Below are 20,539 nucleotides of genomic sequence, written 5' to 3' on the forward strand. Positions count from 1 at the left end.
AAGGAAGATGATCTCGTGTAGAAAACAGAAACGGTCTGAATTTTTTATTGTGTGGATAGTAAAAAAGGCTCAGCACACCCAAGATGGTCCCGCCACAACATAAACCTAAGGCAGCGTGTATTAAGGACCCACAATTAATGGAAATTGTACAGCAAGTCTAAAGTATATATTAGATATGAATCCTTAAACAATCATATCTCACCTAACTCATCTTGTGTTGGTTTATCTGAGCACTTTAAAGCATACAAATGAAAGAAGACGAAAACTACAAAAGTACAAATAATTCACGTTATATTCTCACTGAAGCATATACAACATATACACTCAAAAGGTGTGCATCATATATGGTATACACAAGCTGAAAGGACAATGTTGCATCTCAGCTAATATTAAAACTAATGTAATATTAAATATCAATGTAAAATACATATTCTTTACAAGTGAAATTGTTTTACTTTATTGTATTTGCTGGTTTGTGTAAAACTACATTGAACTGTTGAGGCACAAACACATGTGTAGGTACAGAATGCATTGATGGTGCCTAATGTAATGAGTGAATGTGTCCTGTGTCCTCCTAAGCTGAGCATGAAAGAGTCTTCCACCAGAGAAGATCCTAATCAATAATAGATCTGCCTCCCATCCTGCACAGACTCAAGGATCCCCCAGTGATCAGCACTCTCAGAATAAGGAGTTCCACTGGGAATGTCTCTGGAAAACACCATTGAGCATTGCTAGTGGAAATATAGATTTTAATGATGATGAGTAACACTGCAGTCCCAGTGATGTGACCACAGGGGGGCGTAAACCCACCTACATTAACATATAATCACTGAATAGTAACTGCGTCATCATGTCAGAATAACCAAATTAATATATTTAATCGAGGCTAATCTTTTTGTAATTCATTTTTTTGGTTTAATTTATATTTATTTCACCATACGTGTATACGTGTCAATACCTTATACAGGATATAACCCTGTATATTTGATGATTTAGATGCAAAAGCCTGCGATAAAAAAAAATAGGAATTAGGATCAGGAATTGATCTGTTAACAAACAAATAGCATGGATATGGATGAATATAGAAATAATTACCAAATACAGTAGCTACCTGAACACGATTAAATTAATTATAACTTACTAGCATATATTTTCTTCATCATATCACACTGATTTATAGAGTTGGTAACACTTTACAATAAGGGTCCCTTAATAAACATTATTAAACATGAATTAACAGTTTAATAATGTTATAATCATCATTCAAATGTATTAACTAACATTAACTAACATACCAGTTAATGCATTAGCGGAAAAATACACTTTTTATGCAATTTCTTAAGAATTTCAACTTTGACAGTTTAAAATGCAACACGACAAATATTAATAATTTTACTACCATGAGAAAACCATTTATTTTGTATATTTTGTATACAAATAATAATAAAATAATAAACTATAATAATAATGAAAATGCTGTTATTTGCATTGACCAGCTCACATATGTCAGACCCTTTGATAAGCAATATTCTAATGAAAGTGAGAGCATGTACATTGTTCCACATTGTTACATGTTTTTGAAATTGTTTTCTAATTGTGATGCATGTTTTGAAATAAATGTATTTCAGAAAATCATTGCCTCTTAAATGTTTATTTCCCAAGGAAATTCTAAAAGTTAAAAACAAAATGTATACCTTTTTTTAGTATTATTTACAAATAACTCTTATGTAGTTAAAAGAAGAAAAAAAAACTCTTGGAGAGTTAATATTTAGACTCTAACACTGAGTTAGTGTTAAATTATTAACTCCAGACAGATTTAGTATTTGACACTCAATTAGAGTTAAGGTACCAACTCTCCAAAAAGAGTTAAATTAACACTCTCTGGGGTGGACCCATATAGACACTTTAAAAGTGTTGAAAGATTTTGAAGAAACAGCTGCATTTTCTCAGTCACAACTGCTTTGCACTGCTTTGTTTCATTTAATCACAGTGGTTTTTACAAAGCCAGTTTACCTATTTTCACTCCAGCTTCCTGCAGTTCACAAAGAGAAAGTTATTGCTGTGCAATGCATTCGTTTTTCAGAGCTTTTAAAAAGTGTAGTGACCCTGTGGAGTGGAGAGAAATCAGATTTTTTAACTGTTCGGTTGCTAACAAAAAAAAAATTCCAATTTTTTATTTTTTTTTAAAGAAAATATAAAATGTTTTCTTCTGTATCTGTTATATGAAGTTTTTTTTTAAAATTATTATTCATAAGACTGCCTTTCAGTTTTGTAAATATTGATTATAGTGAGTGAAGTCTTACTTTAGGTTAAAATTTATTTGGGACCTCAATGGCCAAGTGGGTAAAGACAGCGGGCTTGTAATCAGAGTGTCGTTGGTTAAAAAATCTCACCCATGCCATCACAATGGGATGTTGAGCAAGTCTCTAAACCCCCAACTGCTCCCCGGGCGCCACACCATAGATGCCCACTGCTCCTCAAGGGATGGGTCAAATGCAGAGAACAAAATTTCATATACGTATTTATTTTATTTATTTTATTTATTTTATTTATTTTTATTTTTCAGTTTTCGCCCTTGAGGGATTGCCACCTTATTGTGGTCAGGGAGTTTGCGTGCCTCAGTGACCTTAAGAGCTATACCAACAGGAGCTTAGTCTTTAGATGGAACACCCACGTTGGACAGGTCTGGAGGTAGAGGCCTGACTAAGTCCAGTCCACTTCTCTAGGTGGGGATTGGACACATTTACATTTCTGACTGCCCTCTCATACATGCCTGCCTACAACCGGCCCTGGTTCCAGATATGACCCATTTAAGCAGACTGTGGAAGCTGCAAGCACATGTGCATCTGGATGGATGACTGAAACCACAGTGCGTAATTACATATGTTAAGATGGTATTTAGTCATATAGTGTCATAATGAATTCATGAATGCAGTTTGATGAGTTGCAGTGCAGGATACGCTTCGGGAAAACACACCACTTTAGTGGTTGACCTCATTTATTTATTTATTTATTGAACTTTACAGCTTCTTTTTACACAACAAAATTGGATTTCTTTCTTTAGCAAGTAAAAATATACAATCTAATGTCACTCTGCAACTAAGATGATTTATTCAGCACTCATTGCATGAGAAACAGTGACTGTTACAGCTATTATACATGACCTACAGCCCTGCACAATTAGTGCAACCCAGTACTGCTTTGCATTGTACTACTGTGTGGGGTGTGTGATATCCATATTTAGAAAGCCTCAATTGATTCTTTCTAACTGGGACACTGAAGATTTATTGTCCGTCCTGTTTTAAACTGCAGGACCGGAACGACAGTCCAGCATTATGTAACCATCTGCTAGTTTTAATCAGACAGAAAATGTTGCTCTGAGTTGATGCAAGTTGTTCAAAATGCCAATGTTTCAGTGGAATCAACACTTTCATGCACAAATCAACTCCTAACACGTTTTCTGTTTCATAAACTGTCACATGACTTAATTAATTCATGGTAGAAACAGGAGATTGTGAAGGACAACTCAGTGTTTGCAATAAAGATTTAATCAAAACTCACCGTGGGATGTCCAGATAGCAGGACAGAAGAGTGTGTGTTTGCAGCTGTGAAGAATGCCCTCACTATTCCTAATGTGACCTACATGAGAAGGATCTAAGAATACACCCACATCCAGAACTTTCTCTTTATCCGATACACCATAGAATCCTGCCGTAAGGGCCCACCTTATGCTGCACCTTATGTTACCTTTAACATATCAATCTGATATGAATGTAGAGCTGCAAAAATGATTTATCATTATAAAACTTTTAAATTACCTATCATTACATTGTTGACGTGGATCTCTTGGTCACCATAGAATTCTAACGGTACTTCCTCTCATTCCCTTTAATGTCATCCAAGCCTCTTTTGCTCTTACTCAGTCAGGGTTACCATGGATACCGCTCCCAAATGGTTTTGCTGGTGCACAAGCCTGTTATAAGTGTTAGTTGGCATAAATGTGTAATACACACTAAAGTAAACAGATTTTTCCTGAATTATTAATTATTATTTTAATTCATATTTAAATGTTATTATAACTCATTCTATCCTTTTCAGTGTCTTTAATAAATGTACATATTCATTATTTATAGGTATATGAAATCAAATCAACATGGCTGTGAAGTCAAGATGGTGAAACTGAGACAAGAATGCACCAATAAAGGCAACCCCGGCTGTAAACCATGTCTATGGTTTAGCTGGAAAGTTATCCAGAGAGGATTGAGTGCTTTAATTTGTTCAGGTCTTAAGCAGAGTTAATGTAGATTTAAGGCGAGGCTGGCTTCATCTCTGATGCACCAGTGTTGCATCTAATTCCCCTTTCAATGTTCTCTACGCTGAATCCAATGTGAATGTGGGTGGACCTGCAGGAACGGACAACGCTCAGTCTTACATCTCTAATTCTGGCAGTGTGAAATATTCAGCACAGCGGGGAACATGGACAACATAGGATTCCTTGCGACACAGTTCGTTTTCTGTCCAACGTGGGTTTATCACGTGTCTGACAGCACATTATTATCAGTGTCCCTCACACTAAAGAACCTCTATTTGTCATAATATACACAGTTACATGGCTGTGGTTACCTCTCAGCATCTGTTTTAACCAAACACACACACACACACAGATTAAATCAGTGCAACATTTTTTCAGGTACTTCATTAACTTAATTGCAGACAGCTGGAGAGCAGAGGACTGTTGCGTGAAAGCTTGTCCGAGCAATGGAGGCAGAGATAAGCAGTGTTCTGCCCTAATGCAGTTACTTTGGAGCAGTATAAACCTGATCGATCCGCATCAGAGATCTCTCTCGTCAACAGAGAGCCATTGATTTCCTCTCAGCAATCTCTATGAGGTGCCCAGGACACCTGCTAGCAGCCAGCTGACAGACACTTATGCCTGCAAACCAACAGCTGACACAAACGGATGCCAGTTCACTGTACTGGAGAAAGCCAGTCACACATGCTCAGATAATGTCCCAGTTTCAGAGGTGAGAGTGAGATCTTCTCCAATCTGAGTCCTATTACATATACACCAGTGTTATTTTGTTGACAAAAAAAAAAAAAAAAAAAAAACACATTATGTAATCAAAACTACTTTTGTTGCTTGGAAGGCGGGACAAGACAGTGATCCAATAGGAAGTAAGCTGATGCTCATGTTGTCTTACCTATTGTCAGATTATGGACACTGATTTTAGGAGCTAAGGTTAAGTATTGGTGAGTTAGCTTTTATGTAAATTGCTTTATTAGTTGAAATATCACTTTTTGAGGGGACGTAGAGTAATTAAATGCTTAGATACACACACAGCATCGTAAAAAGAATCAACGCAAGGTCGTAGAAAATCATTCTTGGAGCAGAAATCAGATGAGGAATAAAGACCCCTGGACGACACCCCCATCATGCTGTTGGAAGTCACTCCCGTCATGATGTTATCACAAGACAGGCAAATGGTGGTCATACGTACCCCCACCCCATGAACTCTGAACCGTAGAGTGAAACACTATAAAAGAAGATGGAGTCAAATATATCTTTACATCCACAGCACTCTGCTGCAAAGGAAGCAGAGACCCTGGATCAAGCTTTAGCTTTACATGTATCAGGGTTATTGATGATGACATGTATCAGGGTTATTGATGATGACATGTATCAGGGTTATTGATTAATAAATCTAGTCATCTGTGTGAGATGATGTAAGAAAGAAATGGACTGATCTCCAGGTCATTGGAAACACCAGAAATAAAAGATCAACCCTGACAGTGTAGATCACATCAAATCTGTCTTTGTCTATTTACAAACATTAATACCATTCCACATCAGATTAAAGCTGCAGTATGTACGGTTTTTTTTTTCTTAATTTGGTGAAAAATCCATGCTAACCTTTGAGCATGTTGTGATTCAAGGTGTTCAGAGAATACACTGGACAGTTGCTCTTTCCCTTGGCTTTGTATTTGAGCTTTAGAAATTCAAGAGCGTTATGCTACTTTTCAGCCAATCAAAGATCTTTTTTACAAACAGAGCGTTTTTTGGGCTTTAGTATTGGCTGCTCGACTAAAGTTGATGCACATTCATGTCCCCATCGTGGCATTAGGCACAACAGTTACACGGCAAAGCAAGCGGAAAAGGAAAGACAGACGAGGAGAAACAACAGTTTAAATTCTTAAACATACTCGGGGAAAACAAACTCCAAAGAGGTCTGCGTGGTCTCAAAGGGGACCTCTGTGACTGTGAAGGGTCTGCGCCACATACTGGTGTCAGAGGAAGAGTTAGAACAGATGGGATAAATCATGTGTAATCCTAAGAGAACAATATCCAAGGTGGTGAAAACAAGCACAATGCATTTGCAGTCTGGATGTGGAGTGGTGTGGGTCTACTCTGACTTGTAGCTGGGAGTGCTGTGGGCGACTAGCTTTGTGGTGGGGGAGGAGCTCACGGCAGCAGCTGCTGCTCAGGGCAGTAACTACAGATTGATAGTGCTTTCATGTCAGAGTCTCTAAAACATCAGAAAACTCTTTAATAAAAAAAGTCACTAAGAGCTCCACAGTTGTGCACGTTCACGAGTTTACCGGTGAATTCAAAACAGGGAGGGGAGGAGGGAGCGTGGTTGATTCTATATAAGTCTCACAATTCTACATATTGCAGCTTTAATAAATGGTAAATGCATTTTTTTAAATGCATAAATTCTTAAGCTTTATATTTTAGTCGACCGATTTAGTTGAACAAAATCTTAATGTCATTTATTTGAATAATGACTACATTTTTACTAAAACTAAGTTGCATTTTATTCAAAAGACTATGACAAAATCTAAATCAAAGTTTGCTGTGTAAACAAACACTGATGGACACAGATAGGTTATTGAGATGATGATAAAAGTTTGAGGCAAAAAAATAATTAAATAATTAAACTGTATTCAAGCACTGCAAAGCTGTGAATTCTGCAGTGAGATTAAACATGACAAAGCGAAGCAATCATTATGATCTTCAGTGTGACCCTCGATGCAATTTCATCCAGAGATGTCTATCTGCCCCAGAATTGCATGAGTAAGCACTTCTTTTGCAGCAGTCACCTGCTATGGGCTGCGACTATCAGCCAGCTGTGCCATCAACAAGTCAGATGACTTAAAAGATTTGGCAGAGTGAGAGCAAACTGCAAAGGTGTAGCTTTTTTTGATGCATAGTGTAATGCTATGAGGCATGAAGTGTTAATTCTGCTTTACACATTTCCTTGACTGCAGTTCAATCTCCTGTTGCCCTGACAAGGATAAAGTGGGTAGAAAATGGATCAATGGTTTCTAAAACAAGACCATTCAAAAGATTGACCTTGACATTACAAAGGACTGCTTGTAAATGAGTGCTTGGGTTTCCAAAAAATGTGTCTTTGATCAGGTTAATAGTGGAACATTAGATTTCTTTAGAGACATAACGTGTTAGCAGTAATAACATGTAGTAATAAGTTAACTTGGCTGTGTTAGTGTTAGCACAGCACAGTTTAATTGGCAGTCCAAATAAATGGTTGGGATGGAAAATGTCTTGTGATTTTAAGAAGGAAAAATTATTTTTGGGCATGAATAATGCAAGTTATAGAATTAAGGTAGGTATGAATGAATGAATGAATGGAACCATTAGTGACACAAAACCTGCATGTACCCCAAAGCACAGTAAAAGGAATTACGGATTATTAGCAATAATTACAATATTTACAAATATGATAATGACTTAGTCACATTGTATTAGGACTAATGCAATTTAAAGTGGTTTAGAAAAAAAAAAAAAAAAAAAAACACGGACAATAATAGCAATTTACCAAAATTGAGTAAAAACAAACCAACATACTGTATAGTTACTCTGTTATGTTTGCTTGATTTTAAAGGCCATGGGTAGGTTTTCTCCTCCTACTCAAGCTTCCTCACAGAGTCAAACAAACATGCAGAGTTATTATTACCCAAGTTCCCACAACGATTTCAGGAGGACATGTGTGAGTGTGTTTGATTATGTGTTTGTGTGTTCCCCTGTGATGGACTGAGAACCAGGATCTAACCCCTCTTTCACCCTGAGCCAACTGGGACAGACTGCAGCACCATGTGACCCTAAACATCATCATCAGTTCTAGAAAGTGGATAGATTTGTGCTACAACAGAATGTGTGTGTGTGTGTTTTTTAAAGAAGCTTGTTTGGGTAAGATTTATCAATTTAGTTTTTAAGAATATAGTCATAAAGTCCATAATGACTACATGAGAAAATGATCTGATACATTCATTGCCTCACACCTAATAATGCTCTGCAATGAACATATTCCAGGAGATTAAGAATAAGAAAGTGGTATTGATCCTAATAAAGGCAGTTATTTACTACATTATCCTTTCCACACATATACAACTAAGATTCAGGATTATAATGTCAGGAAAAAAAGAATCAATCAGACAAAGGGAGCCTGCGTAGAAAATTATGAATTAATAAATGTCTTCCAGATAACACATTAGTAGAATATATAAAAGGTTAAATAATTTATTAATGGACAAATACTTGCATAAAGCTACAAAAAATAAATAAAAGTTAAATGTGTTTAAAAATAGTATTCAAATATTGAATAACCTGATAGCAGAGGATAATAAAGATGTAGAGCAAACATTTGGTTCCCCTTGGAGATGTTATACTGTATTTTATCTGTTCAATTCTTGTGTGTTAAAGTTGCAGTACGTAAGTTGTTTTTTTTGGTGTCATTTGGTCAAAAATCCATTATAACCTTTCAGAATATTGTAATTCAAAGCGGTCTGAGAGGACACTGGACCTCTGTGCCTTATCTTGTCTCTGTATTCAAGCTTTAGAAAACAAGGCGCGTGATGCTCATTTACAGCCAATCAGAAATCTTTAAACAAACAAAGTGCTCCATGAGCTGTTTTGGGTATTACTGTGTTTGCGTTCACGTCCTATTCATAAAAAGGGAGGGGAGGGGGCAGCTTGATTGTTTCCATTCCAGTCTCATGATTCTACATACTGCAGCTTTAATAAGTCATACCATCCAAGATGACACAATCTAAGGACTAAAATGATTGCCTGAAATCTTCAAAATAGCCATAAGGGTCAATTGTAATTCAAAGCTAAAAGTTGATATAAATGACTCATTACTCACAGAAATTAGTAACAAAGTTTTATTATTCACCTTTAGCCCCTATTATCTAAAGTGTATTCAGGTGATGGGTTGCGTATTGCTTTAAGTGGATTTTGCACATAAGTCTTTGTGGCTGTTCAGGGCTTCTCCTTGCTTTTCTCATCTATAATGGAAGAGTTTTTTTTTTTTTTTTTTTTTTTTTTTTTTTTTACAATTAAAACTTTGGTTTCATGAACTTGAATTAAACTGAAATCGTTATAAAATCCCTAAATATATAATGAGGAACAGATTCAATAAATAATACGCACCATAAAACTGTCTTACACAGATCTTTTTCTTTTTTTTCTAACCCCCTGTGATGTGCTGACGTACCTCTGGGGGTGTGCGTACCCCAGTTTGGGAATTACTGTCAAATCACAGCAGAATCCCTGGATACTGTCACAATCGTCACACCCCACAGCACATCTCTAAAGAGAGAGACCGCATTGCTGCTCACATATGAACTCCCCGGGTCCCCCCCCACCCCCCACCCGCACCAAAACACGCACAACCCCGCCTCCAGGACAGGCGCAGGCTTCAGACACACCTCCTCCATATCCTCCATCACACACACAACGTAAACACACACACACACACACACACAAACAAACAAGCAATGGGAATGGGAGCATCGCAGGCTGGAGCAGACACCATGTAAACCCAGCACTTTGAAGAGCGGAATATCGGATTACAGCAGGTGCGCTCCGACCACCGCCACCGCATCCGATCAACTCTCCGGGGAAGCGGTAAGAAGGCCTGTCTTAAATATACAAACTTAACCTTAACTCCGTCTGATCCCTGTCCTCCCATCGTCCCGACGTTACGATGTTTGCTCAAAGGCATCGGGTCAGACATAAAGGATGCCCGTGTAGGCCGTGCTCGGTGCCGCAGGACCAAAGGAAAAGGTGTCCAAGTATAGGATAAATGCGGCCCGTAAAGGCAGAGCACCGTCATCTGCATCGCTGTGTAAAGACAACACAAACAATAAAAATCAAGACAGGCTATAACCAAAAACTAAAGTATTCATTTGTAGCTGTTTGTGGTGGGAAAATCGTGCCCGCACCCTCTCCAGAAAAGTACAGCGCAGGAAACTAGAAGCTGTTATGCAAGATCGTTGTTACAGCCTTTCATTCAAAGTCACTCTCGGTTGTCATGGTTAGATGTGTTATTCACACTCGTATTAAAATGATTCACAGTCATCAGTCATTTTTCCAGACACTGATTTGCGCCCTCAGTGAGCGACTGGACGAGCCGCTAATGGCCTCGCTGCTGCGTGCTGTCGCCATGGAGACTGGCAGGAATGTGGGTTTTATGCCTGGGCTACAAAGTGAGGAGGATCCTCAGACCATGAAGATGAGCAGAAAGGCAGGGTTAGCCTCCTTGGATTTAGTGAATCAAGATGATCTGCCTCTGTATAATTCCCTGCTAAGCAATCATCTGCTTCAGGGTCCCAAATCAGAGCGATTTAAGAGACAAGAAATTGGAAAAAGCGATTTTGGGCTAACGCCTCATTACTGTGACAAAAAGCCATTTGAAATGTGCACAAAACGTTTAGACGGGGGCCATTGCAAGTCTGTGTTTTGCAAGCAATGGTGCAAACCCATTAGCAGTTACTGGCTTTATCTGTTGCTTTACAATAAATTATAGCTCAGACATTCAGCACATGCAGTATGGAGATGTAGCGGTTCAGAATCTGACGCTCACACTCATATAAGATACTTTGGTTCGACCCTCTTGGGAGAGCTTGAACTTTCGGCGGTGTGTTTCTGTGCCAAAGAACGAGTAGTGTGAAGGTTAAAGCTGTACAGGAAATAGATGCTGATTTAAGCATAAAATGATATAAATAAATGCCATTTAAATACATAATTTAAGAGGTCAGCTGATCAGCTTTTATATATGTGAAGTTGGTTCTTTATCAGCTGGAGTGTGGACAAATGGACAGAGATGATGGTCGGATGAGTTTTTGTTACACAGTGGTTGACCAATGATCAGAGAAGGAAATGCAGAAGTTTAGCATTAGTCAAATACAAAGGTCAGCTACTGTGCCTTTAGCATTATAAGAGCCTTTCAAGCCCTGCCCAACACACAAAAATGAGGCAGAGGGCCACAGATCAATCACTATTATATAATAAAACACAAACATTATAGGCAGTGGCTATCCGTACGGTTGCTGTATTAATATACCAACATTCTATCCATATGCAGTGCCTCTATTGGAACAGTTTACGTCACGTGACTAAGACTAAACCTAACCGTAAACCTAACAGTAACCCTAACCCTAAACCTAACCTAACGTAACCCAAACCCTAAACCCTAATCTAAACATAACCCTAAACCTAATCCTAACAATAAAATAGCAATAAAAATGTATTCCGTGAAGTTTTTTTACTTACACCGCATCATATTTTTTTAAATACTTCAGACCTATCCATAGATATAAAATGTATTTTACATTTTTAACCCTTTTTATGTTTCTATGGACTTTTTTATGATGAGAACCTCTATTTTTTTTAGCAAGGAAAACACTAAATATACAATATTTTCAAAAACAAGGGCCAAAGTGAAATATTGATGAAAATATTACAGCCTTGACTGTGACATTATTTGATAACAGAATTGAATTCAATGCATTATTATTTTTGGCACAAGGACAGTTTTAAAGAAACAAATACACTTGTACACGTTGTATATTTTGCAAGATAAGAAAAAATGACCAGAATATTGAGAGGCAAACAAAAACAACCAAAATGTCACTTTAGGTCACAAAGATGCTCCGAGGGTTGAAACATAGAAAAAAGCTTGTACTGGTGGTCATTTTTGCTCGGGTGCTTTCAGACCACAAAGTTTTCGTGTCTAGACCTGGTGTTACTGAGAAGGGTCTAAACAATGCAGCTTTTTAGTGGAAACAACAACATAGGGACCAATGTTGGCTTCCGCAACTTGGACGACACAGAACCGTCAGTGGGTGGGGAGAGTGTGCCGGGGTTCCATCGTAATATTAAACAAAGTGTGTATCAGAATGAGTCAGTGTTACCCCCACTTTCCACTGGATGTGGGTCCACTGCGTTACGTTTCTGCCACAGCAGAGGAGCAGATAGGTTTCTATTCATTTCCACCGGGTCCAGTGCGCTGCGTATCTGCGACAGTCCGGAGCCCTCCGGCAGAGATACGCAACACGACGCAACAACTCAGCACAGAGCAAATACAGTGAAACAGGAAGTTAAGCACTTATTAAACATTAAAACATCCTGTTACTTTTTCAAAATAAGACTCTTCAGATCATATTTCATCATATTATCTGTTCTCTGTTGGCTGTAGCTAAAAAATGTGGCTAGGACAACAACAACAAAAGGTAAACTTTATATTTTAATACTTTAAAAAAATGCAACAAAAAAAGGTGTGAAACTAAATAATATAATAAATGCATATGTCTGAGAAGTGTTAATGTGTTTCCCTGTCACCTCTTTATCATTATTTATTTATCTTTATTAATTAATTTATGTTTCCTCTCTTTTTGATTTTTTTATATATGTCATTCAATCTATTTCCCTGGCTCTAGTAACCACATAAGTGCCTGTCTGTATCTGTACTTGGTAGTGAATTTTGCTGCACTATTATTATATATGTTCACTCAACAAAAACTTTAACTGCGTTCTCTCGCAATTATGTAAATATCGCGAGAACTCCTCGGTCTCGTGACGTCAACCGGACTGCACCGTGGCGCACTCAAAACGCAACCAGTGGGGATTGCCAGATGGTGGACAGCGGAGTAAAACTGGATCAGAGCCTTGGCGCAGCGGAGATGTATCCATGGAAACCCTGAGTAAGGCCCAAACATTCTCGGGCAGAATGTATGTAAGAATGCTTTTAGGAATTTTACTGAGCAGCACGGACTGATGCGTTGCTGTCCCGCAGTGCTCACATCCCTTACTGTTGCTGAGGGGGCGGGGCTTGAAGCTCTAACATTTCAAGATCTCATATAAACAATAACAGTACTGCTCACTTTAAATCTTTGACCTGGGGCAAATATTTTTCTACTTTTGGTGCTGAGATTTCACATTAAATGTGCATTATTAATGTTGAATGGTCAGAGGGACACAGTGATTGGTCACTGAGCCACGGGGGAGAAGCAAGGGAACAACAAGAGGATGCAGAACCATGGGTTGCCGACCCCTGGTCAAGCACATCAACATGCCTTCCCAGACCATGAAGTTAGCAGATTAAAAAAAATAAATGCTTCTAATTTTGCCTTTTTAGGCAATGCAATGAGAACTCCACAGTTTACTCTTTGGGATGTTTTACCATAGGTTAAAATCCATTGGTGCTGTCAAATTTGGCATTTGCATCTCCATTAGATGTTGGAAGAATTCTGAATAGATTAACACAAAGACACAGGAGACAGTTTCAAAGTTTCACTTGCAGCAAGGAACAAATACACATAGAGTAAAGGTATAGCACTGACCGACTTGAACGAATATAAAGCAAATTTAAAAATAGTTTGAGAAACCCACTGTCCCCAGTAACAGTCTGGGTATTCTGCAAAACCAATCCTGTGACTTGTCTGCAGCTGGTTTAACAAGCCTAGTAAAAAAGACATGTAGCCGGTTGTAGATTCAGCTTGAGTAGTTTTTAACAGTTTAACAATTTCTCCATCAGTAGATTACAACCAAAGTCTTACAAAAGAGCCTTGCTCCATCATCACTAAATTTATTTGATCAAAAAAAAATTTGCACGCACAGAAGTCAAATAGATTCCAGTAAATCTATATCTAAATAGGTATTAAATAATATTTTTCATTTTTTCATGTTTTCTTAAAAAAATTAAACAGAAGTTTCGGACGATCCTGTTTCACAAGTACTGTAGTATGGCTAAAACTGATAAAGCAAAGTGTGTATAACTTATTATGACCAGTCAGCACAATTACCATCATCTAGTAATATGTAACGCAGTGGTTCCCAAAGATGTTCCGCGGTACACCAGTCCGGGTGACAACCATACTTTATTTTTTAGGGCCCTTTAAAATCCGCGTTAATGGAATCACGGAATCGACCAATGAAAACGGAATCTACTGTTGAACGCGGAAACGCCATCACCGTGAGGCGAGGAACGTTTTTTTATGGAAAAATGTTCCCGGGTGCACCGCCCGCCCCCTCCCATCCTGGCCGCATTAAACACAGCCTAAACCACCCGAAACACTGTATAAACTGCCAAAAAACTATGCAAATCATCACTGACTCCTCAATACAGTCGACCAGTGCTTTTTGTTTAGTTATGGGTTTTTATTTATTTATTAGTATTTATTTTATTTCCTCACAGGAGTTAAAAACTAATATTTTCTGAAAAAATTGATTAATAATTCTAAAAAAAATCAAATGGAATTTGTAAAAAAATCAAACAAATTTTATATGGCCCTAATTATTGCAACAACACATAAATAATTTATTTATTTACTAAATATTTCATGAGTAACATAGTTGTCTTTGTCACATTTTATTTGGCATTAATAAATAATTATGCACATTTAGATATATTGTACATGAGTGATAATGTGTTATAAAGGCTATTTTGCACAATAGTTTGTGCCTTCAGCTGTTTACTTGTCCTTTGGTGTGCCTTGGGCACAAAAAGTTTGGGAGCCACTGATGTAATGGATATGTATTGTACAAATGTACCTGTTTTAAGTTATTTATAAGTTGTACAAATGGCAATAAACTATATTAATCGATTGCATACCTAGCCCTAGATGCATCAAATGTTTGTGCTTTCCATCTGGTCACCTTTCTGTCACATTCAGCAATATCTTCTTCATCAGTTTTGAGTAAAGCAGCTAGGATCAAACCATGGGAAGCCTTTATTTCCCTCAAGTCTCAATAAGTCCTGCCTTCTATTTCATTGCTCAATCTACAGTGGCCACTACAGACTGAAAACACTCTACATTGTTGGTCAGTGTGGAAAATATATTATTCTGATACAAAGATTAGATGATGACCATTTGAAGAGGTAGAGCAGAATTTGGAGAGGGTAGATAGAAAGTGGATGTAAAACTCATAGCTAAAGTTGTCCCACACTAAGCATTGAAATGTAGTCAAATCATTTTGTGTTTGATTTTTTATAACTGCTGTGACTCATATCTTGTGTTTTAGACAGTATTATAGGAATTTTCACTCAATTCATTTTTGAACAACTTTAGAACCAGCTAACAATCAGGGAAGCGTATTTAAGCATCACTTCCTTAGCTAATCATTAATGTGACATTAATCGATAATACATTACTCTTTATGTAATTGTTTAAGGATTTTTAAACACTTCCACATTTGACAAGCATTGCATGGGAATGCATTAAAACAAATGCATTGCAATACAAATTTTTGAAGCTTTCTTTGAAAAATGGCAAAATGAATACAACATTCTTCAACTATAATGTTTAATTTGTTTAATACCAAACAACGAAGCATGTTTGTCAATCTCTGCCTTCATTTGTGTTCTGAGGTAGATTTTTTAGTAGCCGTAGAGACATGACAGGAGGATATGGCTGGTTGGTCCCTTTTTCATCACAGGGAACAGATGGTAACTCGGGGTTAGATTGCCAGAGAGTGCCAACGTGAAAGCCTACGTTTGTGTGGAACACACACAAAAAAACAAAATCTATTGTTGAAGTGTTGATGATCTTCAGAGACATGAATCTGTACAGTTTAGAATGGGTTCGACTAAAATTAATAATGTATATTTTATTAACACTACTAATTAGCTTTGTTTATGCAATCTTCATGAGGATGGGCCTCATAATACCTTTGAAAATGTACAATAGCGTTAAATTATTTTATAAATTACAATATTTTGTTGCCAACATACTTACACTATTTTCATAAATATAAAATATATGCTATGGAAAAATAAAACCAGAACTCTGGGTAACTATTTAAATGTGTGTGCTTTATCTCCCCATTTCTGGCAGGTTGTGTTGATGTAAGGGTGTTGATAACCTTTGTATCAATGAAGTTACTCTGAGATGACAAGAACGCACCCTCCTGATATACTGGCATCGACTCTGTATCGGGACATCTCTCCCCAGCAATGTGACCTGAAAATGATTGATAAATCAGAAATCATTAACAAAAGACACTGCCGCAGTTTTGACTTTATTGAGTCACTGGATGACCCACAGTCATTTACTTCTCCAATGGAGTATCCATACAAGAGGCCAGAGAATCAGACACCAAACAAAGATCTCATGTGGAATGGTTTAGATCAGCCAGGCCATCTTCGCTTTTCATCTCCTGATCTGTTCAACAGCAGGCAGATTCAACAGCACACACCTCAAGACAAACCAAGCCATCTAACATGGTCTGATTCAATTAAAAGATCAAGATCTAAAAGTGCTCCTCGATTTAAGACTACTTTGACTCCTGTGCCCATCTCAGTATCTCCTCCAACGACAAGGAAAGGGAGGGAGGCCCCTCAGGCTGCGTCGGATACCTTAAGGTCTTCTGAAACACAGCCAGAGCCATTCTCATCAAGCAGATCCTTTGTAAATGATGTGCATCCCATTAAACTACAGCCACATCCACCCCTTTATGTATCAGACTGTTTTGATGGGGAAAAGCAGGATAAACCCACCATGACCCCCCATGTCAGGTGCCGTGTAGATATCAAACCAGATGCTGCTGTCCTGCAACACACATCTAGGCAGATTCCCAATGTACGACCTGATCCACTTTGGCAGAGGTATTCCCAGGCCAGTAGCAGTAGGGGTTTGTATGGACCACGACGCATTGTGTCCTCACCAACACCAACTCCAAGTGAGTGTTACAGTGGAGACTTCAGACAAGGATACCACTACACCACCAGCATGTCTCCTATCTCTTACCAGCATCTAGATGTGCACAGGTTGCCATCACCAACAGGACTCTATTTAAGTCAAGAACAAAGAGCCTACTCCAATCCTAACATACCCACAAAGTTCTTCTACACAGAAGATGCTGTTCGATATCCAGTCCATCCCTATTCTAGATACTTTCAAGATGACCGGTCTAGTCTTGCCAGCCATGGTAGTTCAATGACAAGCCAATATGATCCAAGGACTCGATGGGTTCATACACTGCCTGTCAGATCATACTACACGGACCACTTTTCTAACAGAGGTTCAACTCATTCTTTATATGGTAGGCCATACTCGACTAGTGAGATGGGATCTAGCTTTTCTCAACCTATATCTCGAGCTTACTATGGAGGCGACAGCAGGCTTAACCCCTCTCATGTGAGTAGCTCAGGGTCCTTTTATTCCAAATCATTAAGTTCACCTGAGGAGCAGCACTTTCCATTCAGGCCATATCACACAGAAGGCCGCAGACGTCCTCCTTTGTCCCAGGCTTTTACAGATGACTGGTATCGCTCCAGTATATCTGGCTACTCCAACCAGTCTTTTCAACACACCCCTCTGAGAGTAAAGCCAGATCATAGCACATCCCCATGGTTTACTAGCAGTCCCACAGATACAAGTCGGCTTGGAGCAGAGGCCAAAAACCATTCCCAGTCCTGGGACAATATTCTTTATCCACGACAGGACAGAGAGGCATCTGTGCCTCGTGGACGAAGCTATGATAATCTGTTTTACCAGGCGAGACAAACAACGTCTTCTGATGTTACATCACAACCTGTCATACTAAACCTTTCAAGTTCCCCAAGACGCTACGCAGCCTTGTCACTGTCTGAAAACTCTTTAGAGAGGGGTTCCAGTAATCCATGGAGGAGTACCAAGAATGCAAACTGGTTTGTGACACCGGAAATCACTATTACTGACAATGACATATGTGCAGGCAACAAGAGGCGACACGATGTCCACTATGTCAGTGGGGATATGGCAGACGGCAAAAAAAAACCTTCTATGCGAGTAGCACATCAAAAGCAACAATATAATACTGCAGAAGTTACCAAAGACAGAATACACAACAATTTTTCTCTTCAACAGAGTCTGGAGCAACTGGACGAACTGTTGGCTGATTTGGTTGTTGATTACAAGCCTCCAAATACCAGAAAGTCCAGCGAAGAGATTTTAGACCAACTAAAACAACTCATCACTCACGACAATGACAAAGATGCAGAATCACCAGGGTCTGAATCTTTAGGTGTGAACCCACAGCTGCCATCGTGCAAGTCAAGCCCTGACACAATCAAAGACCCTGACAGTGGCTGTGATGCTTTACAAAGGAGCACTGAAGAATGCTCTCCTGACCACAGTGCAGATGAAGATGACACCATGGTGTGTGCAAACAAGAAGTGCAACCGGGTGGAGAATATGTTCAATGCCTGCTTGTACTACAAGTCGTGTCACAGTTGCTATACATTCTACTGTTCAAGAAACTGTCGAAGGGATGATTGGGATACCCACAAAGAGACTTGTCTTTATGGCCGTGTCAGCAGTGTGTGTCGACACACGCTTAGGTTCTGCAGAGAGAATTCAGACATTCACAAAGCTTTCTCGCGTCTTGCTAAAGCTGGCTATCTCTCGAGGGGAAGAGGAGTTCTGTTTCTAGGTTTTGCTAATCCAGAGACAGCTGACAACTTCCTGCAAGTTGGGCTGGAGAGTCTCCTCATGTCTCCCACATACTTATCTCTCCGAGAGCTAGACGGCTTTAAAGATAACCTTGGAGAATATTGCAAAGAACTGCAGCATGCAGGCGATGAGTATGACCCTGATGAATGTTTCCTTTTAAATGTATCTATAGCTGTTGGTGAACTAGTGCCTAACAGACCCTCTCCAAGGGTTCAAGCACCAACAGTCAGAAAATATGCAAAGGTGTCTTTAGCATCTTCAAGCCCTGAAAAAAGGGTACTCAAGAAGGATACTGATATGGAAACCCTCATCCTCACTCCACCTCCAGGTACACCAGACATTGACAAGGAGGGGGAGGATGGCAGAAAATCTAGAGAGGTGTGCTTTGTCAACATCCAAAGGGAGCTAAGGACCAGGGGAGTGTTCCTTCGTCATGAGTACCCAAAAATCTACACTCAGCTGTGTGAGTTTGTGGAGAATAACAAGAGGTTCACACCTACTACTATTTACCCAATAGACAAGAGAACAGGGAAGCAGTTCATGTGTATGATCATGGCTGCATCTGAGCCAAGAACGCTTGACTGGGTTGGCACTCCTCATCTTTTAGATGATATTATTTAGCATAGCACTTATTAGTAAGAATGATGTCAGCTAGCCTCAATGTACGTAGTGTTATATTGTAAATACATTTTGTGGCTAAAATGAACACGGAAGTGGGAATATTCTTATATGTGGCTTAGCCATCTTTTTCTTTGGTCCCCTGACACACACACACACACACACACACACACACACACACACACACACACACACACACACACACACACACACACACACGCACACACACCTGTTTCCACTTCTCTCGCTGTCAATGGTTATCCTACGTTCTTTTAGATCTTGCACTTGCACTCAGATGAGATAAGCTTGCATGTAAACTAGGCACAGTTGAAGATATCCAGGTGTTTAAGGTGTGACTTGTATATGTGCACTTTCCGCTGACCGTGTTTGAAGCACACGTTATTCATAAACCTGTGCAGTGATGGCCTAATTGTCAAGGAAGCTGGCTTGTAACAGGAAGGTCATTGGTTTAAATCCACTGTGGGCCATCACTGTGGGATGTTGAGTACGTCCCTTAACCTAACTGCTTCCAGGTTGTCATTGCAAACTGCTCAATGGCTTATCTGGTTAAATAAAGGTTAGATAGATTAGATGCACATTTCATTGCCTAAACATAGCTTGCAGGTTCAGGGTTGATATAGTTTAAAGCATTTTTAATTTTGCAGCAAATTTAAAAACATAAATTACATTATTCCAATAACAGTGGATTTAACCATATACAGTTTGATAGTAACTAAATATTTTCTTTGTTGATATGCTGTGCTATAATGGGTATTTTAATGTTTTTATATCAGTTAATATTCTGTAAATGACAGAGTACAATCAAACTATTTGTTTTACATTTATTTTGTTAGACGTATCATCTTGTGACAAGAATCGGTGTCATTCTTGTATAAATTGCTTTTTTGAAGGTGGCCTTCAGACAAAAAAAAAAAAAAACATGCATTTGACACAAGGCAATGTATAGAACTAGATATTTTTAAAGGTCTGACAGCCCTAGATGTAAGTAAAACCACAGTGTAAAAGAATAATTATTTTGCTCTGAGCATGTTTGTTTATATTCAAATATTTTGATAATGATGATGCTCATATTTAAATGTATAATGTTAAGGTGATACAGCTTAAAGCATAGACTTTTAAAGTGTATACGAGAGAATATATTGAATATTATGTGATTTCAGCATCATCA

At 38.6% G+C, this 20,539-nt stretch overlaps 2 protein-coding genes across 2 annotated transcripts in view; both read left to right on the plus strand.

Annotated features, from left to right (window-relative positions):
• gapvd1 (GTPase activating protein and VPS9 domains 1) overlaps positions 1-20,539 on the plus strand; it is a 748,782-nt gene that overhangs the window by 678,641 nt on the left and 49,602 nt on the right. The window lies entirely within an intron of this gene.
• Positions 9,698-20,334, plus strand: unm_hu7912 (un-named hu7912). The gene is made up of 2 exons (XM_028456965.1): positions 9,698-9,925; positions 16,135-20,334. The coding sequence occupies exon 2, from the start codon at positions 16,189-16,191 to the stop codon at positions 19,351-19,353; it is 3,165 nt and encodes a 1,054-aa protein (XP_028312766.1). The 5' UTR covers positions 9,698-9,925; positions 16,135-16,188; the 3' UTR covers positions 19,354-20,334.

Source organism: Gouania willdenowi, chromosome 9 (genome assembly GCF_900634775.1).
Source record: "Gouania willdenowi chromosome 9, fGouWil2.1, whole genome shotgun sequence".
Taxonomy (NCBI): Eukaryota; Metazoa; Chordata; class Actinopteri; order Blenniiformes; family Gobiesocidae; genus Gouania; species Gouania willdenowi.